Genomic DNA, 22,122 nt, shown 5'->3' on the forward strand with positions numbered 1-22,122 from the left:
TGGAGCCCGTCCTCCATCACCAGTGTCCCTTCTAACCTGTTCTCTGCCGTCTCCACCCCAGAGTCACCCAAGGCCTCCAAGCCAGCAGATTCCCTAAGAGCACCTCCCGATTCACCGCAACCCCACTAACCATACTGGAAGTGCACGTCACACTTCTGGGTCTGTGCCCAGCGCTGAGTCTGTCAGATCCATGAATCAAGTCCCTACCTTCAAATGACCACACAACTGTGGAGACACCACAAGGATTCTCGAGACCCAGCCTGCCAGGAGGGCCAGGGTGCTTGGCGTAGCTGGTATTAACTAACGGAGAAGGGGAAACTGGTCAGCGAGGGGAAGGAAAGGACAGTGAAGGGTTAGGACACAACGCAAACTAGGGCGAGGAACCCAAGGAGGACAGGGTTCTAGTGCTGCGCTGTTGTAGAGTGATGGGGTTAGCAGAACCAGGCCACACAGAGACCTATGAGGGTAGACAACAGGAAAGGCAGGGAAGGGGCTGCGTGGTGGCGCACCGGTTAAGCATACATAGTAGGAAAGGCAGGGCATCTTGGTAGTTATGGACAGGGGACAGGGGCAGTGTGGGAAGAGGGGGCTAAATGCACAGAAATGTAGGGCAGATAGCTCATAGCTTAGCAGAGAGAATCTGAGGTGGAGGGGGTGGGTAGGAGGTCTGGAGAGGCCCAGTCAGGAATGGAGAAAAGGGAGTCACGAGAGTAGATGACTGCAGATGACTTTCCCACCACCTTGGAAAAGTGACGACCCCGGTGGAGTGGGGGTGGTTGACTCAGACACTCACAGCGCCCCTCTGTCCCAGCCTGGGGCAGGGCTGCTCTAGACACCAGCCCAAGATGCTAGAAGCAGTGGACAAAGAGAGCGGGGACAGCCATAGGCATGAGCTCCAGAGGAGGTCAGTTCAGAGAAGCCAAAGTCGGGGCCAGGCGGTGGCGCACCTAGTTAAGCACTCACATTGCAGTACGCAAGGATCCACCTTCAGAGGGAAAGCGTCACGAGTGGTGAAGCAAGGCTACAGGTCTCTCTGTCTCTTTCCCTCTCTATCTTCCCCTCACGTCTTCATTTCTCTGTCTCTATTTAAAAGAGAGAGAGAAGCCCAAGTTAGGAGACAGCCATCAGGTCTCTGGTGTGAGGCTGAGGGCAGGGCAGCCAGGCCCTGGGATGCATGTCTAGTTTCAGAGTGGGCCTACAGCCTACTCTCAGCCCCCCTTCCCCACCTCCCTGGCCTCCATTGAGCAGGTGGGAGACAGGTCCAGAGAAGTGAGGCCATTGCTTTTCAATCCACATGCTGGGTTAGTGGCCAAGCCTCAGGATCTAGGGCCTCCCAGTCTCTGTGGTGGAGCAAAGGGGCTGGACATTGTCACACCCAAACACAGACACATACACCCACAACCATGTGCTGCAAAGAACATCGCTTAATCCGAGGAGAGAGAGTGGCATGTTCCGTGGCACGCTGAGATAAACGATGTGTCTGCCGCCCTTCTCCTCTACCCAGAGAGCGGCCAACAGCCCTGCCGTCTTCACCTGGTGCTACCTGCATAGCTTTTTTTTAGGAAGGATAAAAGAAGCATTGATGAATTACACTGGGTCATAATTCAGTGGGAGGAAGACTGACAAAACTGGAAAAAATTATGAGCAATTCCACCTGGCTCACCAGGAACCAAGTCACCTGAGGAGATGTGCAGGTTTCCTGCCGGGGCTGAGAGAGTGCCAGCTGGCTAGGACGCCTCCCACACACTTCAGAGCCCTGGGGGACCGTGTTGGGCAGGGCGTTGCCTTGGAACATGCCTCAACAGCCTTGGAGGCCACGAAGCTCAGTCTTCAGCTCATGTTCCCTGGGAGCAGAGTGTACCTGGAGGGCTGCCCCGTGTGGCTGGACTTGGGGGCCACAGCCCAAACATGCTGGATAAACACAGGACCATACATTCATAATAGCCCTAGGCCACCTCCCCTGTCCAACTTTCATTCCATATTCTTAGAGACAGAGAGAGGGGGAGACAGAGGGAGAGGGAGAGAGAGCAGCAAAGCACCACTCACTACCCATTCATGGCGCACCAGCTTCTGTTTGGACCTGGTGTTCCCACTTGTGCTTCCTGAGTCACCGCCTAAGTCTGCTGAAGACATTTCACCTTGGGGAACCCCTCATGGGTGCTCAACAAGGGACTCGGTGAGTGGGCAGGCCTGTCCTGTTACCCACAGTGCACACTTGTCCAGGGCCACTCTCACTCCCTCCACAAGCGGCCCAGCACTAAGGGTTGAAATCTCCAGCCGTGTGTGTCTCATCGGTAGCTTCTGGAAATGGCTCAGTGAGTTCAGACAGGCCCCTATGACTCCTCAGGGGGCTGCTTTGTCTCCCCTCCCTGGGAAAGAGTGTCTCGGAGCTTGTGGTCCTCCTAATCCGATGTGGAAATGTTTATGTTTATGAGACCAGGTAGTGGTGCACCCAGCTGAGCACATCTATTACCATGTGCAAGGATCTGGGTTCAAGCCCCTGGTCCCCACCTGCAAGGGGAAAGTTTTGTGTATGGTGAAGCAGGGCTGCAGGTGTCTCTCTTTCTCTCCCTCTCTATCACCCCTTCCCTCTTGATTTCTGGCTGTCTCTATCCAATAAATAAAGATAATTTTTAAAAAAAGGAAACGGGGAGAAAGCCACCAGAAGCAATGGATTCCTCTTGCTGACACCAAGTCCCAACAATAACCCTGGTGACAATTCAAAAAAATGATGGTCTGGGAAGAGGCATAAGGATAAGTCTTTGGACACTCAAGCAGAACATGTTGATGCTCTGGTTCTCTTTCTCCCTCTTCTCATCTCTCTCATTAATAAATAAAATCTTTTTTTAAAGATTTTATTTATTTACTAATGAGAAAGATAGGAGAAGAGAGAAAGAACCAGACATCACTCTGGCACATGTGCTGCCGGGGACCGAACTCAGGGCCTCATGCTTGAGAGTCCAAAGCCTTATCACTGCATCACCTCCCGGACCACAAAAAATAAAATATTTTTTTAAAAACCTTTAAAAGTATTTTTTTTTCCTCCAGGGTTATTGCTGGGCTCGGTGCCTGTACCATGAATCCACTGCTCCTGGAGGTCGTTCCCCCCCCCTTTTTTTTTTAATATTTATTTATCTATCTCCTTTTTGTTGCCCTTGTTGTTTTTATTGTTGTTGATGTTATTGTTGTTGTTGATGTTGTCATTACTGGATAGAACAGAGAGAAATGGAGAGAGGAGGGGAAGACAGAGAGGGGGAGAAAGATAGACAACTGCAGACCTGCTTCACCGCCTGTGAAGGGACTCCCCTGCAGGTGGGGAGCCGAGGGCTCGAACCGGGATCCTTGGGCCGGTCCTTGTGCTTTGCGCCACGTGCGCTTAACCCGCTGCGCTAGCACCCAACTCCCTTTTTCCCCCTTTTGTTGCCTTTGTTGTTGTAGCCTCGTTGTGGTTATTATTATTACCATTGTTGATGTTGTTCATTGTTGGATAGGACATAGAGAAATGGAGAGAGGAGGGGAAGACAGAGAGGGGGAGAGAAAGACAGACACCTGCAGACCTGCTTCATCGCCTGTGAAGCGACTCCCCTGTAGGTGGGGAGCAGGGACTCGAACTAGGATCCCTACGCGGGTCCTTAGGCTTTGCGCCACGTGCGCTTAACCCACTGCGCCACCGCCCAACCCCCTAAAAGTATTTTTAATTAATTAATGTTTTTGCCTCCAGGGTTATGGCTGGGGCTCGGTGCCTGCACTACAAATCCACTGCTCCTGGAGGCTTATTTTTTCCCTTTTGTCGCTTATCGTTGTTGTTGTTGTTATTATTGTTGTTATTGCTGTTGTAGTCGTTGGATAGGACAGAGAGAAATCGAGAGAGGACAGGAAGACAGATAGGGGGAGAAAAAGAGAGACACCTGCAGACCTGCTTCACTGCCTGTGAAGCAATCCCCCTGCACGTGGGAGGCCAGGGGCTCAAACGTGGGGGAGGGGCTCGAACCGGGATCCATACGCTGGTTCAAGCTGGGGCTTGAACCTGGGTCTATGCACACTGTAATGTGTGTATGTGCCACTGTTCAGCCCCTAAATAAATAAATTGTTAGTGTTCGTTTTTTGATACCATGCCAGTGGGAAGAGAGAGTGGGGTCTTTAGCAAATTGTCAGCACTTTGCCCTTGGGTGCCCCGGACATTCAGGGAAACCCCATCAGCTCTGAAACTTCAGTCTCTGGGACAGCTGGTCGCCCAGCCCCATATCCGTCTTCATCACCAGCAAGCTTTCACTTCTTCATATTTTCCCTGAGACACTGAAATGCAGGCAGGACCCAGGGGCCGTGGGAATCGATAACCAGGCCTGTGGGGGCCACAGGGAGCTAGCGATCCTGGGCCCCGGGGTGGAGAGGCAGCTGCCTCCCTCCAGAGAGGAACCAGAACTCAAATGAGTTTTTCCCTGTAACATGTATTCTGACCTTTTTAAAAAAAAAAAAAAAAGGAAAAAATCCATTTTACTAATTTTTTTTTTTTATCAACTCATAGAGGACGTGGCACAGTGGGTAAGGCAAAAAAAAGGTCAGGGAAGCAGCCGCTGCGGCCGCCAGCAGCGCAGGCCTCACGTGACTGCCAGCTTCCCCGTGCCCTTTGCAGAGAGAAGGTGTGTGTTATTTTCTCTGCTGGGATTCTGGGCTGGGGTTTGGGGTGTTGCGCTCTGTTTCAGCAGTCATTTTTATCTCTAAGACAGAAGTGTGGCTGTGCCTCCTGAGGCCCAGTGTGCCCACTATGGGTGTTGAAAGGATGAAGGGAGGGCCTCAGAGGGAGACAGTGGAGAGGCCAGGAGAGGAATCCCAGGGCTCTCCTTCCCAGGGGGGCCACGCTGCTATGGGTGCCAGTCATGGCCGTCTCCACCATGTGCAGCGACGAGTCCTGGTCAGCCTACTCTGCCCGTGCTGGTGGACCTGCACTTTGAAGGTGGTGCCCATGCTCTGAGCACTTCCTGTGCCATCCCTGGTGTGGGGGGTCCCAGCTCCGTCAGGGCTCTTGGAACAGCAGGCACTCCACCTGGGTGTGTGCCTCCTCCAGGCCACAAGTCATGCAAGCATGGAGCCAAATTGGAGTTCTTCTGGGCCCTGACCCAGAGGGGTGCCCGCCTAGTGCAGGCCGTGGGCAAACTCCTGCTCAGATCGAGGTGGCAAGAAGGACAGCCCCACAGGACCAGCACCCGCCCCCCAGCCCATCTGTGCGCCTGCCCCTATTGTCAGCCCTGGGGCTCCAGTTCCTTCCTAGCTAAGCTGCATCTTGCTTCATTATTATGCAGATATTTTAATTATGCAGATATGTTTTTAGACAGTTTTAAATATGTATATTATTTACTCATTAGACCATAACAGCTCTGGAAATTGGAAATCTGTATTTAGTATCTATCAGTGCACAATACAGCACTAATACAGGGGGGCAGGGTGGGAGCGCAGGAGAAGGTGGCCGTGCTGGGGTGGGTGCCCTGACGTTTGCCTTCTCATGGGGTTTGTGCCCAGTGACAGACAGCAAGGATGGGGATGGGGGGCTATGGGAGACTGGCAACAGCATCTGCAAGGAGACCAGTTTCTGATCACCTGTCTGGGAAGAGGGCAGGCAAGCTGGCACCTGAGTCAGCCAGCCAGGCCTAAGCTCCTTCTCTGGACTTGCACTGCCCAGCAGCTCTGGCAGACCTGCCCCTTCCACCACCTCTCCTCCAGAGCCTGGGGCAGCGGTATGAATGCTCTGAGCCTCTGTCCCCTCCCCTGTCAGAGCAGAGGGGGGCAACAGAACCCACCCATCCTACCCGGCTGTGTTCAGGCCAGGTGGGGAAGCAGGGAGAGACATCCTCCACCAGGTTTTGAGTAACAGCTCCAGTGGGGAAGGTCCTTGCCCTGGGCAGGTGCCGGGGCACAGTCCAGCGCCATGCTATGCTCACACCCTGCCTTGCAAACCCTCGGGCAGTATTCATAGGACATCTGCCTGGAGCTGGGATGTGCTGCTGCCTGCCTTCACCTCAGAGCCCCCCCCCCCCATCACAGCAGCTGCCAGGCTTAGCCCCTGGGGCCCAGATGGCAATATCCTGTGCCCCATAGGATCAAGGTCTCTCATCCTAAGCCTCGCACATCCTCTTGGAAGGGGGAGTAGCTATAACTAATTAAAGGCAAAAACTTGTACATTCTTTCCCTCTGGACTACACAGAACAAATCCTGATTGATGGGCAGCTGCTGCTCAGACCCTATCCAGCTAGGCCAGCACGGGGTGGGGAGGGAGTAAGGAGATTCACAGGGAAGGGGTGAGGGGAGTAGGTAGAGAAGAAATAGGGGCACTAGGTGGCGGTGCCCCTGGTTAAGCACACACTTTACAGTGTGTAAGGACCCAGGTTCAAGCCCCTCGTCCACAGCTGCAGGGGGAAAGCTTCATGAGTGGGGAAGTAGGTGTCTCTCTGTCTCCCTCTCTATCTCTACCTCCCTCTCAATTTCTCTGTCTCTATCCAATAATAAATCAAAAGAGAGAGGGAGGGAGAAGTGGGGACACTGGTCTGGGAGCAAAAGAAGGAGCAGGATCAGAACCCCAAAGATAATGGAGGTGTCAAGGGCTCCAGCCCCTGCACACCTGCCCTTCCTCTCCCAGCACGTTGTGGGGCGCTCCCCCACCCTGGGTCTTAGCCTCTGAGGGGCGCCCACTATGACCCCAGGCCCCTTATCTCAGGTCATCAGCTGTCTCAACTCTGTAGCAATTTAACTTGGTGAAATGTGGAGGTTCATGCGGGCCACTCCCCAGGGGAGCTTTGTCCCCAGCCCGGTATGCCACTGGTTCTCCTCTTTCTCCCCTTTTCTTGTAAGAACAGTTTCCAGAGCTGAGGGAAATTGATTGTTAAGTGAAACTCTCTGATAATTGCCTCTGAAATGCCCGCTGTTATCTTGATGGCTTGGCTGTGAACAGCCCAGCCCAGCAATCTCTCCAAGCTCCCTCCACTGCCTTGGCCAGGGTGGGGACGTAGCAGGCCGGCAAGCCACCCTCAGCCCCTCCAAAGCGGTGTCACCCTCCTCCGCAGTCCCAGCCCTCCAGAGCCATATGAGGAGGAGAGGACCGGAGAGGCTGAATTGTGCACCTGGACTCACACAGCTGAGCCAGACGAAGCCCAGGTCTATGGCCAGGTTCAGATCAACCAGCTGTTACTATGCACCTGCTGTGTGCCGGGCATGGCCTCCACCAAGCTCAGAGTTCAAGGGAGAGAGCAGGGGAAAGAGAAGCTTCTCTTAGTGCCGTGATGGGAATGGAGTGGGACCAGCAGGAGAGGAGAGATCTCAGCTGGGGCCTCAAGGGGGAGGGAGTGAAGCAGGCCAGCAGAGTCTCGGGAGAGCACACAAGGAGCCAAAGGGGCAGGGTCTGGCGAGAGGACGGGGTAGCCAGTCCACTGGAGCACCAGCTCAGAGGTGGGAAGGGGGACTATCTGCCCTAGACCCTGCAGGAGCACCTGAGCTCTGGCCCCGCCTCTGCCCCTGCCACTGTGAGACTTAACGCCTGAGCCTCCATTCCTTCTCAGCTTCAAGCATCAGGAGAGTCCAGGAGGGGCAGGAGTGAAGCCCTAGGAGGCTAAACCTTGCGGCCGGCCAAGGGCAGGGCTGTAGGCTACAGCCAGCCACAAACAGGCATGACTGCCCTGGGCTCTGTGCAAAGAGGAGCCCAAGGTGCTTCAAGCCAGATGTAGGGGAGGGACACCCAGGGGCTGAAAAGGGGCTGAAGGGACTTGCGGATAGGCTGGGGCTGGCAAGATAGCTCACCTGGATAGTACACCTGCTTTGTCATGTGCACAGCCGGGTTTGAGCCTCGCTCCCGAGGCTCTAGAGGAAGCTTTGATATAGTGCTGTCTTTCTCCCTCTCCCTCTGCTTCTCTGTCTCTGCCCACTCTCTATCTGAAAAACTGGAGGGAAACCTTGGTGAGCACAAAGAAATATAGGCTGATAGGGCTGAGTGAGAGGATGAAGTGTACGTCCCAGGGGCCGGTGAGATATCACAGAGGTTTAGGCCACACTGTCATGCACAGGTTTAATCCCAGAAGTGATTGGTGTTCTGGCCAAAAGAAAGGGAAGGCCCACCTGCAGGGGCGCAGCGGGTTAAGCGCACATGGTGTGAAGCCTGCAAGGACCAGCGGAAGGATCCCGGTTCCAGCCTCCGGCTCCCCACCTGCAGGGGAGTCGCTTCACAGGCGGTGAAGCAGGTCTGCAGGTGTCTGTCTTTCTCTCCCCCTCTGTCTTCCCCTCCTCTCTCCATTTCTCTCTGTCCTATCCAACAACTACAACATCAACAATAATAACTACAACAATATAACAACAAGGGCCACAAAAGAAAATAAATATTAAAAAAAAAAAAGAAAGAAAGAAAGGGAAGGCGAGGCAAGGGGTGTAGGAGGCCATGCACAAAGTCCTGGGTGCAAGCCCCTGCTTCACATGGCGGTGCCATGCACAGAAAAGCTGTCAGGTAGTGGAGTGCTGCCATGGCCTATCCCCCCCCACCACCACTTCCACCTCCATATTTTTTTCCCCTCTATCTGGAAAAAAAAAATGCTGAGTACAATGGAATTGCATAGACTCAAAGCCCCAGCAAAAGCCAGGTAGCAAAAATAGAAATAAATATATGTCCCAAGCAGAAAGACTGGATGTCAGAAGTGGGTAAGGGCTTTGCATGCTTGGAGTGGCAGGAGAAACCCACTGGACCCCTTTGGGCAGCTTCTGGAGGGTGGAGCAGCAGAATTGTCAAAACTTCACCCATCCACTAAGTGGGTACAAGTACTGTGTCCAGTTTGCAGGCATGAAACTGAGGACTGGGGGGAGCCGTGTGCTCAAGGAAGCCAGTGTTTGAACCCAGGCCAGAGCCCCAAGGAGCAGGCTCTGTTCCCTGTTCGAAGCCCCACAGGCACATTGGTGGGTGGGTGGACCCGGCCCCCCAACCCCCTCCTCAGACCTGACTTGATCACAGCATAACCACAGCCTGCCCACTCCGCTCCCTTTCAGCGGCTTTCTGCCCTTCCTCTCTCACCGCCAGGCCTGTGTAGTTAGCAGTTTCCACACGTCCAGCACCCAGGGATGGACTGATTGATCTGTAACACTGAAAAAGTAATAATGGCTTGATCATTACTGAGGATTAAAAGTAATCCTTTTGCTGTGGCTATTGCAACTCCGTTATTCACGAGTCAGCGCGCTGACCTGGGCCTTTGAGCCCATGGGACTCCGTAAGTTCAAGGAGGCTGGGGGCTGGGGGCTGGGGGCTGGGGCCCTCCCTCGCTGGGTCTCCCTCACCTTGGCTGCTAAGCTGGAGAGCTTGAGGAGCTGCAGCGCCCACCTCCCCCCCACACGCACCCCCATTCTGGGGCCCTGTGAATCCTAGGATCAGAAACAGTGTGAGCGGGAAGGAGCTGGTAAGAGCTGGAAGAGCAGTTCCTCAAGCTTGTGGCCCAGTTTGGAGACCTGCCCTGCTGGCTGGTTTCTGCAGACTTGTCGACTCTGTGGCTCTTCTGTGACAAGGGACCTGGTTAGCTTATTCTCACACCCTGCCTCAGCCTCATCCCCTGGGAAGGTTGTGGGTCCCCAGTAAGGAAAAGGGGTATGCAGTGATTGCCCAGAGCTCAGCCCTGGGGGTGCTCCCTCTCATCCAGACCAGCTGCTGACTTATATAGTAGGTGCTCAGTTAACATCAGTGGCAAGTGGGCCTCCCCCATTTTCCAAGTTGACGTCAATTAGATCTCTAGATTCCACATATGAGTGAAACCATCTGGTAGTTCTTTCTTCTCTTAACTTATTCCGCTAAGCATAATCACCTCCAGTTCCATCTATTTCATCTCAAAGGACACAATATCATATTTTTTTTTCTGATCCACTTTTATTTATCTATTTTCCCTTTTGTTGCCCTTGTTTTTTATTATTATTGTTGTAGTTATTGTTGTTGTAATTGATAGGACAGAGATAAATGGAGAGGGGATGGGGAAGACAGAGAGGGGGAGAGAAAGATAGACACCTGCAGACCTGCTTCACCGCCTGTGAAGCGACTCCCCTGCAGGTGGGGAGCCGGGGGCTTGAATTGGGATCCTTACTCTGGTCCTTGCGCTTCGCGCTACGTACGCTTAACCCGCTGCGCTACCGCATGACTCCCCACTGTTTTTTATGCCTGGGGCTCAGTGCCTGCACTACGAATCCACTATTTCTAGAGGCTCTTTTTTTCCCTTTTATTGCCCTTGTTGTTTATTGTTATTGCTGTTGTTGTTGTTGGGTAGGACAGAGAGAAATGAAGAGAGGAGGGGAGACAGAGAGGGGGAGAGAAAGACAGACACCTGCAGACCTGCTTCACCGCTTGTGAAGCGAACCCTCTGCAGGTGGGGAGCCGGGGGCTAGAACCGGGATCCTTACACTGGACCTTGTGCTTTGCACCATGTGCACTTAACCCACTGCACCACTGATCCACTTTTTTAAAAAAATATTTTATTTTAAAGATTTATTTTTAGTATTTATTATATATTCCCTTTTGTTGCCCTTGTTGTTTTATTCTTGTAGTTATTATTGATGTCGTTGTTGTTGGATAGGACAGAGAGAAATGGAGAGAGGAGGGGAAGACAGAGAGGGGGAGAGAAAGATAGACACCTGCAGACCTGCTTCACCACAAGTGAAGCGACTCCTCTGCAGTGGGGACCCAGGGGCTTGAACCGGGATCCTTATGCCTGTCCTTGGGCTTTGCACCACGTGTGCTTAACCCTCTGTGCTACTGCCCGACTCCCAAAAATATTTTATTTTAATGAGGCAGAGGCCAGAGCACTGCTCAGCTCTGCCTTATGGTGGGTCTGGGGATTAAACCTGGAACCTCAGAACCTCAGGAGTGAGAGTCTTTTGTGTTGCTGTGTCCCCTGCCTGCTCTGATCCACTTTTTTATGTAGTACTTGGGAATGAACTCAGGGCCTCAGGCATGCAGCACACACTGCTGTTTGAATTCCAGGGCTTATTTTTATTTTTATTTTTCATTAGGAAAAAGAGATAGGAGAGAAAGGGAGAGACAGAGATGAAGAGAGATAATATCATCCCACCACCATTGGTACTCCCCTGCTGCTCCTCATAGTGCCAAGGGTCATAACCCAGGGTCTTGAGCCTGGCAAAACCCATGCTTTAGCAGGTGAGCTACCTGCCAGCTCCTGACACATGGTGAAGGCTGCAGGTACCAGGAAGAATAGCCGACGACAGGCAGGAGAGGGTGAGGACGACAGAGCTTGGACTGGGGATAAGCAGGTGGTCTATGTTCTAAAGGATGGATGAGAGCAACTGTCCATGTGTGAGTTCACTCCAAAAGGGAGAGTTTTAAGCTCTGGTGAGCCTAAAGTTCACCGTAGGAAAATGTCTAGGAGCTCAGGAGGCCCCAGAACTGGAGGCAAGCAGGGAGGGGGGGGTGGCATCCAGGAATAGAGAGACTCCCCATAAGGTGCAGGGGGCGGGATGTACGGAAGCAGGCAGACTGTGCAGTAACAGGTGGGTAGAGAATTGGACCTATAGAAAGGACAGGTGTGGGTAGCAAAGTCCAGGAAGGTCTCAGTTTGTGAAGTGGGGAGGTTTGACTCTGAAGGGGGTCTTCCTGCCCTCCCTGTCCCAAGAGCCCTAAGATTTACTGAAGAGACAAGACCCAACAGAGATTCAGTGGGAATCTGGGCAGTGGTGTTCAGGCCACATTCATTCCCAGAGTGCTGAGCTTCCCAGAGTTCCTCCTGGCCGGGCTGTTCTGCCCTGCTTATGTGTCTTCTTCCAGCTGCGGACAGTGAGATGACAGACCGGGTTCTGCCCATCTCTCACTTCAATCCAGGCTGGCAGCAGGCATGCCAGCTCATCAGGTCTGGGACTGATGGACACACCACTGTGCTCACAGTCCAAGCCGACCACACCAAACTGCCCCAGTGGGCAGACTGGGCTCCTATGGGCAGAGGCCTGGAGATTCTTGTGCCTCAGGATGCCCAGAGAGGAGAGACGAGTCTGGGTGGGCACAGGTGAGCTCCAGGCACCTCCTTCCGGGCCCCGAACAAGCACAGGCATATTAGTGAGGCATTCTGACAGCAGCTCAGCCCCGGCTGGGGAGGGTCTCCCTCTAGACCCCGCCATCGTGTGAGCAGAAGACGTGGCTGGCTGAGGACGGGGCGTCCCGTAAGATACCGTGATTCTGTAGACTTCTCCTTTTCTGCCTGGAAGCTGCAGGGGCGGCAGGGACTCACACAGTGAGCTGGGGAATGGCTGTGGCCAAGGGCCTTCTGGCCTTAGGGAGTGCAAGCGTGAAGAAGGTGGGGTGGACACAGCCTCACGGCACCGCTGACCTCTCTGCTTTGTCCCCTAGAAATTAGCCGATGCTGCTGAGAGCTTCCAGAAAGCCCACCACTGGCAGGATAACATCAAGGTGAGCATCAAGGCGCCCTCTAGACCTTAGGGCCTTCCCACTCCCAGCAAGATGGGTGTTAATGGTGGGCGGGGGTGGTGCCCGGACCTACTGTCAGAGTGCCAAGGTCTCTGTGGAGTGGAGGCAGGAGACCATCCATGACTTGAGGTTCCTCTTGGTACTGGGACTTGGGGTGAAACTGAGGTCCTCTCCTCCCACCTCAGAGGAGCTGAAGAGTCCCCAGTGGGTGGACAGGCCACTCTAAAGTGATGGGCCTCAGAGTCTGTATGGCCTGGCCAGACTCCCTGGAGGGTCTCTGGAGGCTGAGACCTCTCAAGCCCAGCTCTTTTCAGAAACTGTGTACACACATATGGAGGAGTCACTGGGAGCGTGGAGTAGACAGCATAATGGTTACCCAGAGACTCTCATGCCTGAGGCTCCAAAGTTCAATCTCACGTACCACGATAAACCAGAGCTGAGCAGTGCTCTCTGGTGAAAGAAAGGGGGGGGAGGAAAGAAGTAAGGAAGAAAAGTCACTGTTCTTCTTCTAGCGTTTGCCCTTCTTCCATAGCCAGTCAACAGCGTCAGGTTGAGCCTGATGTAAAGTTTCGAGACCTCCTTTGAATCTGGAGAGGTGGCAGTCGTTGACTATGTGGGTCATAGTCTGTCTGGAGCCGCAGGGGCAGTTCGGGTCATCTTTGGCTCCCCAGCGATGGAACATAGCGGCGCACCGGCCATGGCCTGTTCGATAGCGATTGAGGAGGGCCCAATCATAACGTGCTAGGTCAAAGCCGGGTTGATGCTTGCAGGGGTCTGTGATGAGGTGTTTGTTCTTTACCTCAGCTGACTGCCAACTCTGTTTCCAAGAGTCTGGAACAGAGAAGTTCAGTGTAGGCGTAGGGGACCAGATTGGGTGACGAGACGTCAAGCGTTGGACAGGGTGGGCGAAGATATCCTCATATATTGGCAGGTCCGGTCGAGCGTAGACATGGGAAATGAACTTAGATGATGCCGCATCCCGACGAATATCTGGCGGGGCGATGTTGCTAAGAACTGGCAGCCATGGAACCGGGGTGGAACGGATGGTTCCAGAAATGATCCTCATGGAGGAATATAATTTGGAATCGACCAAGTGGACATGGGGGCTACGGAACCATCCTGGGGCACAGTATTCTGCAGTGGAATAGTATAATGCCAGAGATGATGATCGTAGTGTGGAAGCGCTCGCGCCCCATGAGGAGCTGGCCAGTCTTGCAATGATGTTATTCCTTGCGCCCACCTTTGCTGCAGTTTTTATGAGATGTTCGTGAAATGACAGGGTGCGATCGAGCTAGAGTAACGCCAAGATAGACTGGCTGGGCTTCATGCCGGATTCTCGTATCGTCAAGCTGCACATTAAGCTCACGCGAGGCCGAGGCATGGTGTAGATGGAAAACAGATGATACCGTTTTTGCAGTGCTAGGGAAATGTAGAACAGGACAGTTTTATTCTCCCTGGGGATAGAATCTGTCCTGTTAGCATAAGTCAAGGGCAGGCCCTACCAGGGCAGATACAGGCTTCGGGGAAAAAGAAATTGAGGGGAGCACAGGGGGTAGATAGCATAATGGTTATGCAAAAAGACTGTCGTTCCTAAGGCCCCAAAGTCCCAGGTTCAGTCCCCTGCACCACCATAAACCAGAGCTGAGCAGTGCTCTGGTTAAAAAAAAGAAAAAGAGGGAGTCAGGTGGTAGTGCAGCGGGTTAAGCACACGTGGCACGAAGCACAAGGACTGGCGTAAGGATCCCGGTTCGAGCCCCCAACTCCCCACCTGCAGGGAAGTCGCTTCACAAGCGGTGAAGCAGGTCTGTAGCTGTCTGTCTTTCTCTTCCCCTCTCTGTCTTCCCCTCCTCTCTCCATTTCTCTCTGTCCTATCCAACAACGATGACATCAAGAACAACAATAATAATAACTACAAAAATAAAACAACAAGGGCAACAAAAGGGAATAAATAAATAAATATTTTTTAAAAAGGAAACGACCCCATCTGTAGGGAAGTTGCTTCACAAACAGTGAAGCAGGTCTGCAGGTGTCTCTCTTTCTCTCCCCCCCTCAGTCTTCCCACCTCTCTCCATTTCTCTCTGTCCTATCCAACAACGACGACATCAATAACAACAACAATCAAAAACAACAAGGGCAAGAAAAGGGAATATAAATAAATAAATAAATATTTTTTAAAAAAGAAAAAAGAAATTGACATTAGACCTCAAGATTCGAGGCATCTTGTCTGATTTCTTGATGATGATGATAATGGTTTATAGAAATGCCGGAGACTCATCAATAACAACAACAATAATAACTACAATAACAATAAAAAACAACAAAGGCAACAAAAGGGAAAATAAATAAATAAATACATATAATTTTTTTAAAAGGGAGTCAGGCAGTAGCGCAGTGGGTTAAACGCACATGGCACGAAGCACATGGACCAGTGTAAGGATCCCAGTTCGAACCCACCCGCTTCTCAGGCTGTGTAGCAGGTCTGCAGGTGTCTGTCTTTCTCTCCCCCCTCTGTCTTCCCCTCCCTCTCTCCATTTCTCTCTGTCCTATCCAACAACAACGACATCAATAACAACAACAATAATAACTACAACAACAATAAGAAACAAAAAAAGGCAACAAAAGGGAAAATAAATAAATACTAAAAATGAAATAAATAAATGCCAGAGGCTTATGGGGTGTGGTGTTGGGCACAGAGGCAGCAGTCAGGGTGTGAAGATGTGAGGGTGTATGCAGACTTCGCTCACCCACTCAGTCCTGGGCCCTTCCACTCCTAGGCCTGTGGGGCACCATCTCTCACTGCTGGGTGATGCACCCCCAGGGAACAGCTGCTTAAGGGAAAGAAAGCGCTGGAGTTTCTGATCTAATTCCCTGTGCTAGAGGAAGCGGGTTTTGCTTTCCATATGCCTGACAGGGACCGAAAGCTTAAAGAGGGCTCAAGAGAAATTCAGATTGTGGGGAGAGGCCAGGGAGATAACTCAACTGGTAGAGTGCAGGACTTGACTGCCTGAGACTCAAAGTTTAGTCTCCAATACTGCATATGCCATAGTGATGCTCTGGCTCCTGTCTTTTTCTCTCCTCTCTCTCTCTCTCTCTCTCTCTCTCTGTCTCTGATGCTCTGGCTCCTCTCTCTCTCTCTCTCTCTCTCTCTCTCTCACACACACACACACACACACACACACACATGGCTTAGGATAATAAATCTCTTAAATCAGGGAGAAAGAGAAGCTTGAAATATGGGAGTCAGTCTTCCCCTGTCTTCCAAAATGCCCAGCTGGGATTGGGGACCAGGCTACTGAAACCACAGAGGGGTCTCCTTCCACCAGGAGAGCTCAGACACTCAGGTGCTGAGTGTAGTAGTGTGAGGAAGCAATCTAGCAATCTTCTAGAGAGCGAAAGGACTCAAAATATGGGAAAGAGATCCACTAGCCCCCAGCCCCCAGCCCAGGTTTCCCTTACAAACTCAGACAGCTGTGCTTGACTTGGGCTGGTACTGAATACACCTCCACCTTTCTGTGAGATGTGTCTCACAGGGCCACAGTAAGTAGCAAGGGAAACTGAGGCAGGGTTCTTCCCAGACTTAGGGAACCAAAGTTGCCAAGGATGCTGGAGCAGGAGCTGGGGCCGTTGATGGAGCTGGCTGTGTCCTCCACAGTGATTTGTGCTTATCTCTGTGCTCAGCACCACAAAAGACACCAGGACCTGACCCCAAGGGCCCAGGGACTAGTTTGGGGGGAGGGGATGTGAGATTGACCCTGGACTCACTCTGGCTCTAGCCCTAGACTTCTAGGAGGGAGGTGGGATTATCATCTCTACCAAACTGCAGAGTAGTCAGACTTCCCGGTTATCTCTTGGTGGCAGCACTTCCTAGCCGGGCTCTGAGGGCCCTGGGGGTCATGCCTGTGGTGGAGAACACCTCAACCCACTCCTCCTCCTGGTCCCCATTGTACCAGGCCAGCCTGAGCTGTGCCACACCTCACCTCCACCATGGCCATCTTTCTGGGCTGCCTGCTGGGGCAGCTGAGGTAGCTGGGGCCCTCAGGGAGCTCCTTTGAAGTTGGAGTAACGGATGCTTTTCACAGGGAGCAAACCAAGGAACATGTGACTCCCTCCAGCTCTCCCCCACTCCCCACGGGCTCTGACAGGCCCTCTTCTCCCTCCCCAGGGATTCCAGCTTCCTGTCACTGAGGCCCCCATTCCTTCTCAGTCCCTTGAGCAGTGCCACACACAGCATAAGCCAGAGAGATAGTTCATCAGGTGGGTGTATGCCTTTGGGGGGCGGCGCTAGTGCCATATGAGAGGAAATTATGATGTCCCTCCAAGCCCCATCTCTCTCTTTGTGTCTTGAATGAAAAACAGACTCAGGAAGGGTGAAATTGCACATGTGCAAGACCCCTGCTCTGGGAAAGAAATTGAAAGGAAGGGAGGGAGGGGAGGAGGGAGAGAATTTCATATGGCAGCAACCACTTGGACCATGCTCCTACCGGCAGAAAACCCCTGTTCTGGAAACTGAGCTCCAAAGCCCAGCCCTGAACCTGAATCAGGCCTCAGGATCTGGCTGTGTTTACCTCTCGAACCAACTTCACTCTTCTCCCCTACTCCTGGTTCCAGACATGCTGAAACCTCGTTCTATGTCCTGTTTCTCCTGGAAGTCATAATTGTCTGCCCTCACCACTGAAGATGCTCCCAGTAACCAGCCCACCAGCCCCTCTGCCCATAGGATACAGGACCCCTGCCCCTGCCCTGCCATCTCCCACCCCACCCCCACCCCCCAGTGTAGAGTAGGCACAGGAGTCAGGGGAGGGGGATGAAGTCTCTTCATGACTCCACAGAAACCCTCTGCAGAGGCTTTCCAAGGTCATTCTATATTGCCAGGCCCCCAACATTCAGCTACCCCCCTTCAGAGACAGGAGAAGCTTGCCCCCAGACCAGAGTTGGTAGCACAGGGGGCCGCCAGAAAGGAGAGCCAGGATGTCAGGGGCATCCGACGGGTCATGAGACAGATGCACAAAAACCCACTCCCTGCACACGAGGTCACAGTCCTGTGGGCCCCAGGCAAGGCTTGCCCCTGTCTGGCTTCAGTTTCCCCATTCAGCAGAGGATTGCCTGGTGTCTGCTGCTGCCTGCCGTGCCGTGAGAGAAGGTGTCCACATAGCACACCAGGCCGGTGTCAGTGACTGATGTGTGGGCGTGCTTGCCACCCCAGCCCACGGGCCATGGGTGCTCCTTTCCAGAGATAAGGCAGAGTGGTCTTGGGTTGGTCCTTGTCCCCAAGGCTAAACCCAAGGTGCCATCAGCTGTGTATGTGATGGCTAGCTGGGCCCAGCTGGCTTGCCTGGTTCTCAGTACCCTTGCCACTGCTGCAGGCCATGAGTCAGCCTGCCTGCTGCCTGTCTGTCTAGCCCACCAGCGTCTGGACAGACTGGAGCTGTATTCAGCCTGGCTCGTCCCTGGAAGCACTGCAGCCAGGCTTTGAAGCATCAGTGCTCATGGCGGCCCTTCAGCCCCACACAGCCTCCTGGTGAGCAAAGGGACAGCAGCTTTTAGTGGCGACTGTTCTTGCCTGGGGGGTACAGGATCTGAGGGCTATGGAAAGGCTGCTCTGATCCCTTGCAGACACTCCACCACCCTGGAAACCCTGTGTCCACCCTCCCCAACCTTCAGAAGGTGACAGGAGATTCCAGCATTTGAGAGACACTCAGCCTGTGCCACCACCCAGCCTCAAAGTCCAGGCCCTTAGACCTTAGCCAAGTCTTCTCCCAAGAATGCCCACACCCCCTCTTTCTTTTCTTTCTTTTTTTTAACATTTTACTTATTTATTTTCCCTTTTTGTTGCCCTATTTTTATCATTGTTGTGCTTATTATTGTTGTTATTGATGTTGTTGTTGCCAGATAGGACAGAGAGAAATGGAGAGAGGAGGGGAAGACAGAGAGGGGGAGAGAAAGACAGACACCTGCAGACCTGCTTCACCATCTGTGAAGCGACTCCCCTGCAGGTGGGGAGCCGGGGATTCAAACCGGGATCCTTACGCCGGTTTCGTGCCATGTGCGCTTAACCCGCTGCACTACAGCCTGACCCCCCTTTTCTTTCTTTTTTATTTTTATTTATTTATTTTAACCAGAATACTGCTCAGTTCCTGTTTATGGTGGTGCTGGACACTGAACCTGGGATCTCAGAGGAGCATCAGTCATAAAAAGTTATTTGCAGGAGTCGGGCGGTAGCACAGCAGGTTAAGCGCACGTGGCGCAAAGCGCAAGGACTGGTTTAAAGATCCCAGTTCGAGCCCCCGGCTCCCCACCTGCAGGGGACTCGCTTCACAGGTGGTGAAGCAGGTCTGCAGGTGTCTATCTTTTTCTCCCCCTCCCCTCCCCATTTCTGTCTGTCCTATCCAAAAATGCTGGCATCAATAACAATAATAATAACTACAACAATAAAACAACTAGGGCAACAAAAGGGAATAAATAAATTTTTTAAATTTTTTTAAAAGTTATTTGCAGGGGGCTGTACAGTAGTGCAGCAGGTTAAGCGCACTTGGCACAAAGCCTAAGGACAGGCTTAAGGATCCGGGTTCAATCCCCCAGCTCCCCACCTGCAAGGGAGTCTCTTCACAGGCGGTGAAGCAGGTCTGCAGGTGTCTATCGTTCTCTCCCCCTCTCTGTCTTCCCCTCCTCTCACGATTTCTCTCTGTCCTATCCAACATCAACAACAGCAATGACAATAACAACAAGGGCAACAAATTGGGGAAAATGGCCTCCAGGAGCAGTGGATTCATAGTGCAGGCACTGAGCCCCAGCAATAACCCCGGAGGCAAAAAAAAAGTCATTTGCAGGGGCCAGACGATGGCACACCTGGTTAAATGATCATATTACAGTGCTCAAGGACCCAAGTTCAAGCCCCTGGTCCCCACCTGCAGGAGCAGAGTTTCACAACTGGTGAGGCAGGACTGCAGGCGTCTCTCTATCTCCCTCCTCTCTTCTTAGTTTCTCTCTGTCTCTATCCAATAATAAATAAATAACAAGAAAACTGTTTTAAAAAAAGAGAGAGTCACTTCACAGGCGATGAAGCAGGTCTGCAGGTGTCTATCTTTCTCTCCCCCTCTCTGTCTTCCCCTCCTCTCTCCATTTCTCTCTGTCCTATCCAACAATGACTACAACAACAATAAAAGGGCAACAAAAAGGAACTAAATAAATAAATATTTAAAAAAGAATAATTTTTTTTTAAAAAGAAAGAAAAGAAAAAAGTCATTTGCATAACCACTATGCCGTCTCCTCTCCATTCTACTCTTTCTTCCCCACCCCTACGACTGGCCCCCACTTCCCACAGTACCTCCTTGGCAGTGCCTCCATGCCAGTCCCCCACTTCCCACAGTGCCCCCTGGCAGTGCCTCCATGCAGTCAGTTCCCAATGCAGGCCACTCCCAGCCAACATTCCAGTGAGCTCATCTGTGTGGCCCACTCAGCTCGCCAGCTCTGTAGGGGCCCAGCCAATGCCCTGAGGGAATGGCCAGCGGCCTCTGAGCTGCAGTATTCTTACCTCTGAGATGGGGGAGTGGTACCCAGAAACTCTGGGCACGAAAGAGATTTTGGCCGTGGAGCCAGGCTAGAGTCCCCAGCTTCATTGGCAAGGTGTTTGTAGCCTTCTGCGTTCAGCCCTCTGAGCGACAGACGGTGGTGTCCCCACATCTACACATACAATTAGTACCAGCCTGGAGAGTGGGGGATCCTGGAGTCAGAACTCGGACTTTCCAGCTTCCCTCCCTAGTTATGGACTGTGTTCCTCCAACACCTGAGCATACCAGGGCAGGGAACCTATAGCCTCAGCTTCAGACGGGGACAGCTTGGCCCCAGTGAGTGGGCAGCATCTCCGAGGCCGATACAGACAGGTAGCAGGTGCCCTGGTGCCCATAACGATTAGGGTGGATGGAGATGGTCCACCTGCCTGAAACTGTGCCTGGCACCAGCACCTCTGTGTACCACTGAAATCGCCACCAGGGGGGAGCTGTGCCAGGGCACAGGGAGGGAAGGCAGAAGAGGCCCTGGATGCCTCAATGCCAACACTCAGGCCTTCAGAAGACAGTCCTACTCCGGAAGTCTGGTGAAAGAGACACAGTCCTCCCCCAGGGAGCTCAAGGGGACAGGTAGCAATGCCAGAGGAGCTGGCTGGGTAGAGCAGGTGGCCTCTATGTCCCCAGGTCTGCCCTAGCCATCGGGCTCACTGCCTGCCTCTCTGCCAAGCTGGTGACAGACGGCTGTCTCAGAAAACAGTCCTCTTGGCTGAACTGAGCTGGTGGTGTGCCAAGGCAGGAAGACCAGTCATGCAGCCGGGTAGCGGGCCTGGGCCCTGAAAGGGGGCCTGGTGGGCAGGCAGCAGGCTGATCCGAACAGGCACAGCACGCAACACAGAGGCCTTGGCGACTGGCGACTTCCCACACTCACCCTGTGCTCACTCCCTCACTCTCTTCCCCTCCCGCCCTCTCTGGGGCTCAGTTCAGCTAAGGAGAGTGTATGTATCCTCAATACAGGGGCCGTGTGGGCCCCCACCGATGCCCCTCAAGTGTCACCTGTACATACAAAGCCACATGGGGCATGTGTGGCAGAGGACAGAAGCTCCTCTCCTCCTTGGTTTGAGCAGAACAGCCTCTGCAGTCACATTTGGGGGGGGGGGGGAGTGAGGAGTATGGACAGCGGACATTAGGGAGCCCTGTTTCACCTCAGCCTGGGGCTTCTACCTCCAGGCCCATTTTCGGGTTGCGGAGCTGCAGCATAAGGAGATACTCCCTGTGATGGGGTTGGCCCTAAGCCCTGGGGAGACCTACTTCCCTGTCCTCTTAGCACCCTGAGAGGAGGCACAATCTCCCTGGTTTTAAAAGACAAAAATCAAGACTCTAAGATAAAACCTCATGGGGGCTAGAGATTTAGCAGGCACCTCATGTCATCCATGAGATGGGGTAATCGTTAGCTTCTCCGTAGGATAACTGGGGTCTTCACCCACTGCTCACAGTTCAGGTCAGGATTTGAAGCCAGGACCCACTATCAAGACCCGGCATATGACCTGCAATGAGTACGCCTCCCTGCTGTTTATTCCGTGGGTGGGGCACCAGCAGTGGACACTGGGCACTGTGGAGGCAAAAATAGAATCCCTCCACCCTGAGTCTGATGGCTCTTCCTGCCCCATCCTTGGCTCCGTGTCACATCAAGCGCAGTGACCACGGCTATACTGACAACATGTTTTCATGGGTGTAACCTTGCCAGCACCCCATGTTCCTCTGCCCAGGAAGGACAAGCCCCCACAGGGTGGGAAGGATGAGGAGGAAGACCCCTGCCCTTGTGCATCCAAGCCCCTGGGGAACAGGGAACAAATTTGTGGAGCTTGCTGACAGTCTGCAGAGAGAGAGCTGGGAGCCCTCCTGTATGTCTCCCTCAGTGCCCCCCAACATCTGATCCTCGCTCCACTGAGACCATAAAGCAGCAGGACAAATAAAGCCATCGGACAGCTGGAGGGGCAGGTGGCCCTCCAGTGGATGCCAGGTGTCCTGGGATAGCCCTGGTGAAGCAGGATGCAGCCACTGCCCATGAGGGGAGCCCAGGGCTCCTGGGGCCTGCTGGGGACCAGCCCCACTCATGTCCTTTCCCGCCCTTGCAGAAGGTTCGTCTAAAAATTTGGCAAGTGAAGCCCCCCTGTTCTAATC

At 53.0% G+C, this 22,122-nt stretch overlaps 1 protein-coding gene across 11 annotated transcripts in view; it reads left to right on the forward strand.

The window, feature by feature from the left end:
* CACNA2D2 (calcium voltage-gated channel auxiliary subunit alpha2delta 2) overlaps positions 1-22,122 on the forward strand; it is a 168,417-nt gene that overhangs the window by 120,830 nt on the left and 25,465 nt on the right. For all 11 annotated transcript variants that reach the window (XM_060204606.1, XM_060204604.1, XM_060204605.1 and 8 more), the window contains exon 4: positions 12,359-12,418. In XM_060204606.1, the coding sequence (XP_060060589.1) occupies positions 12,359-12,418 (60 nt within the window). The remainder of the gene's footprint in view (positions 1-12,358; positions 12,419-22,122) is intronic.

The sequence above is a fragment of the Erinaceus europaeus genome, chromosome 12 (genome assembly GCF_950295315.1).
Source record: "Erinaceus europaeus chromosome 12, mEriEur2.1, whole genome shotgun sequence".
NCBI classification, from domain to species: Eukaryota; Metazoa; Chordata; class Mammalia; order Eulipotyphla; family Erinaceidae; genus Erinaceus; species Erinaceus europaeus.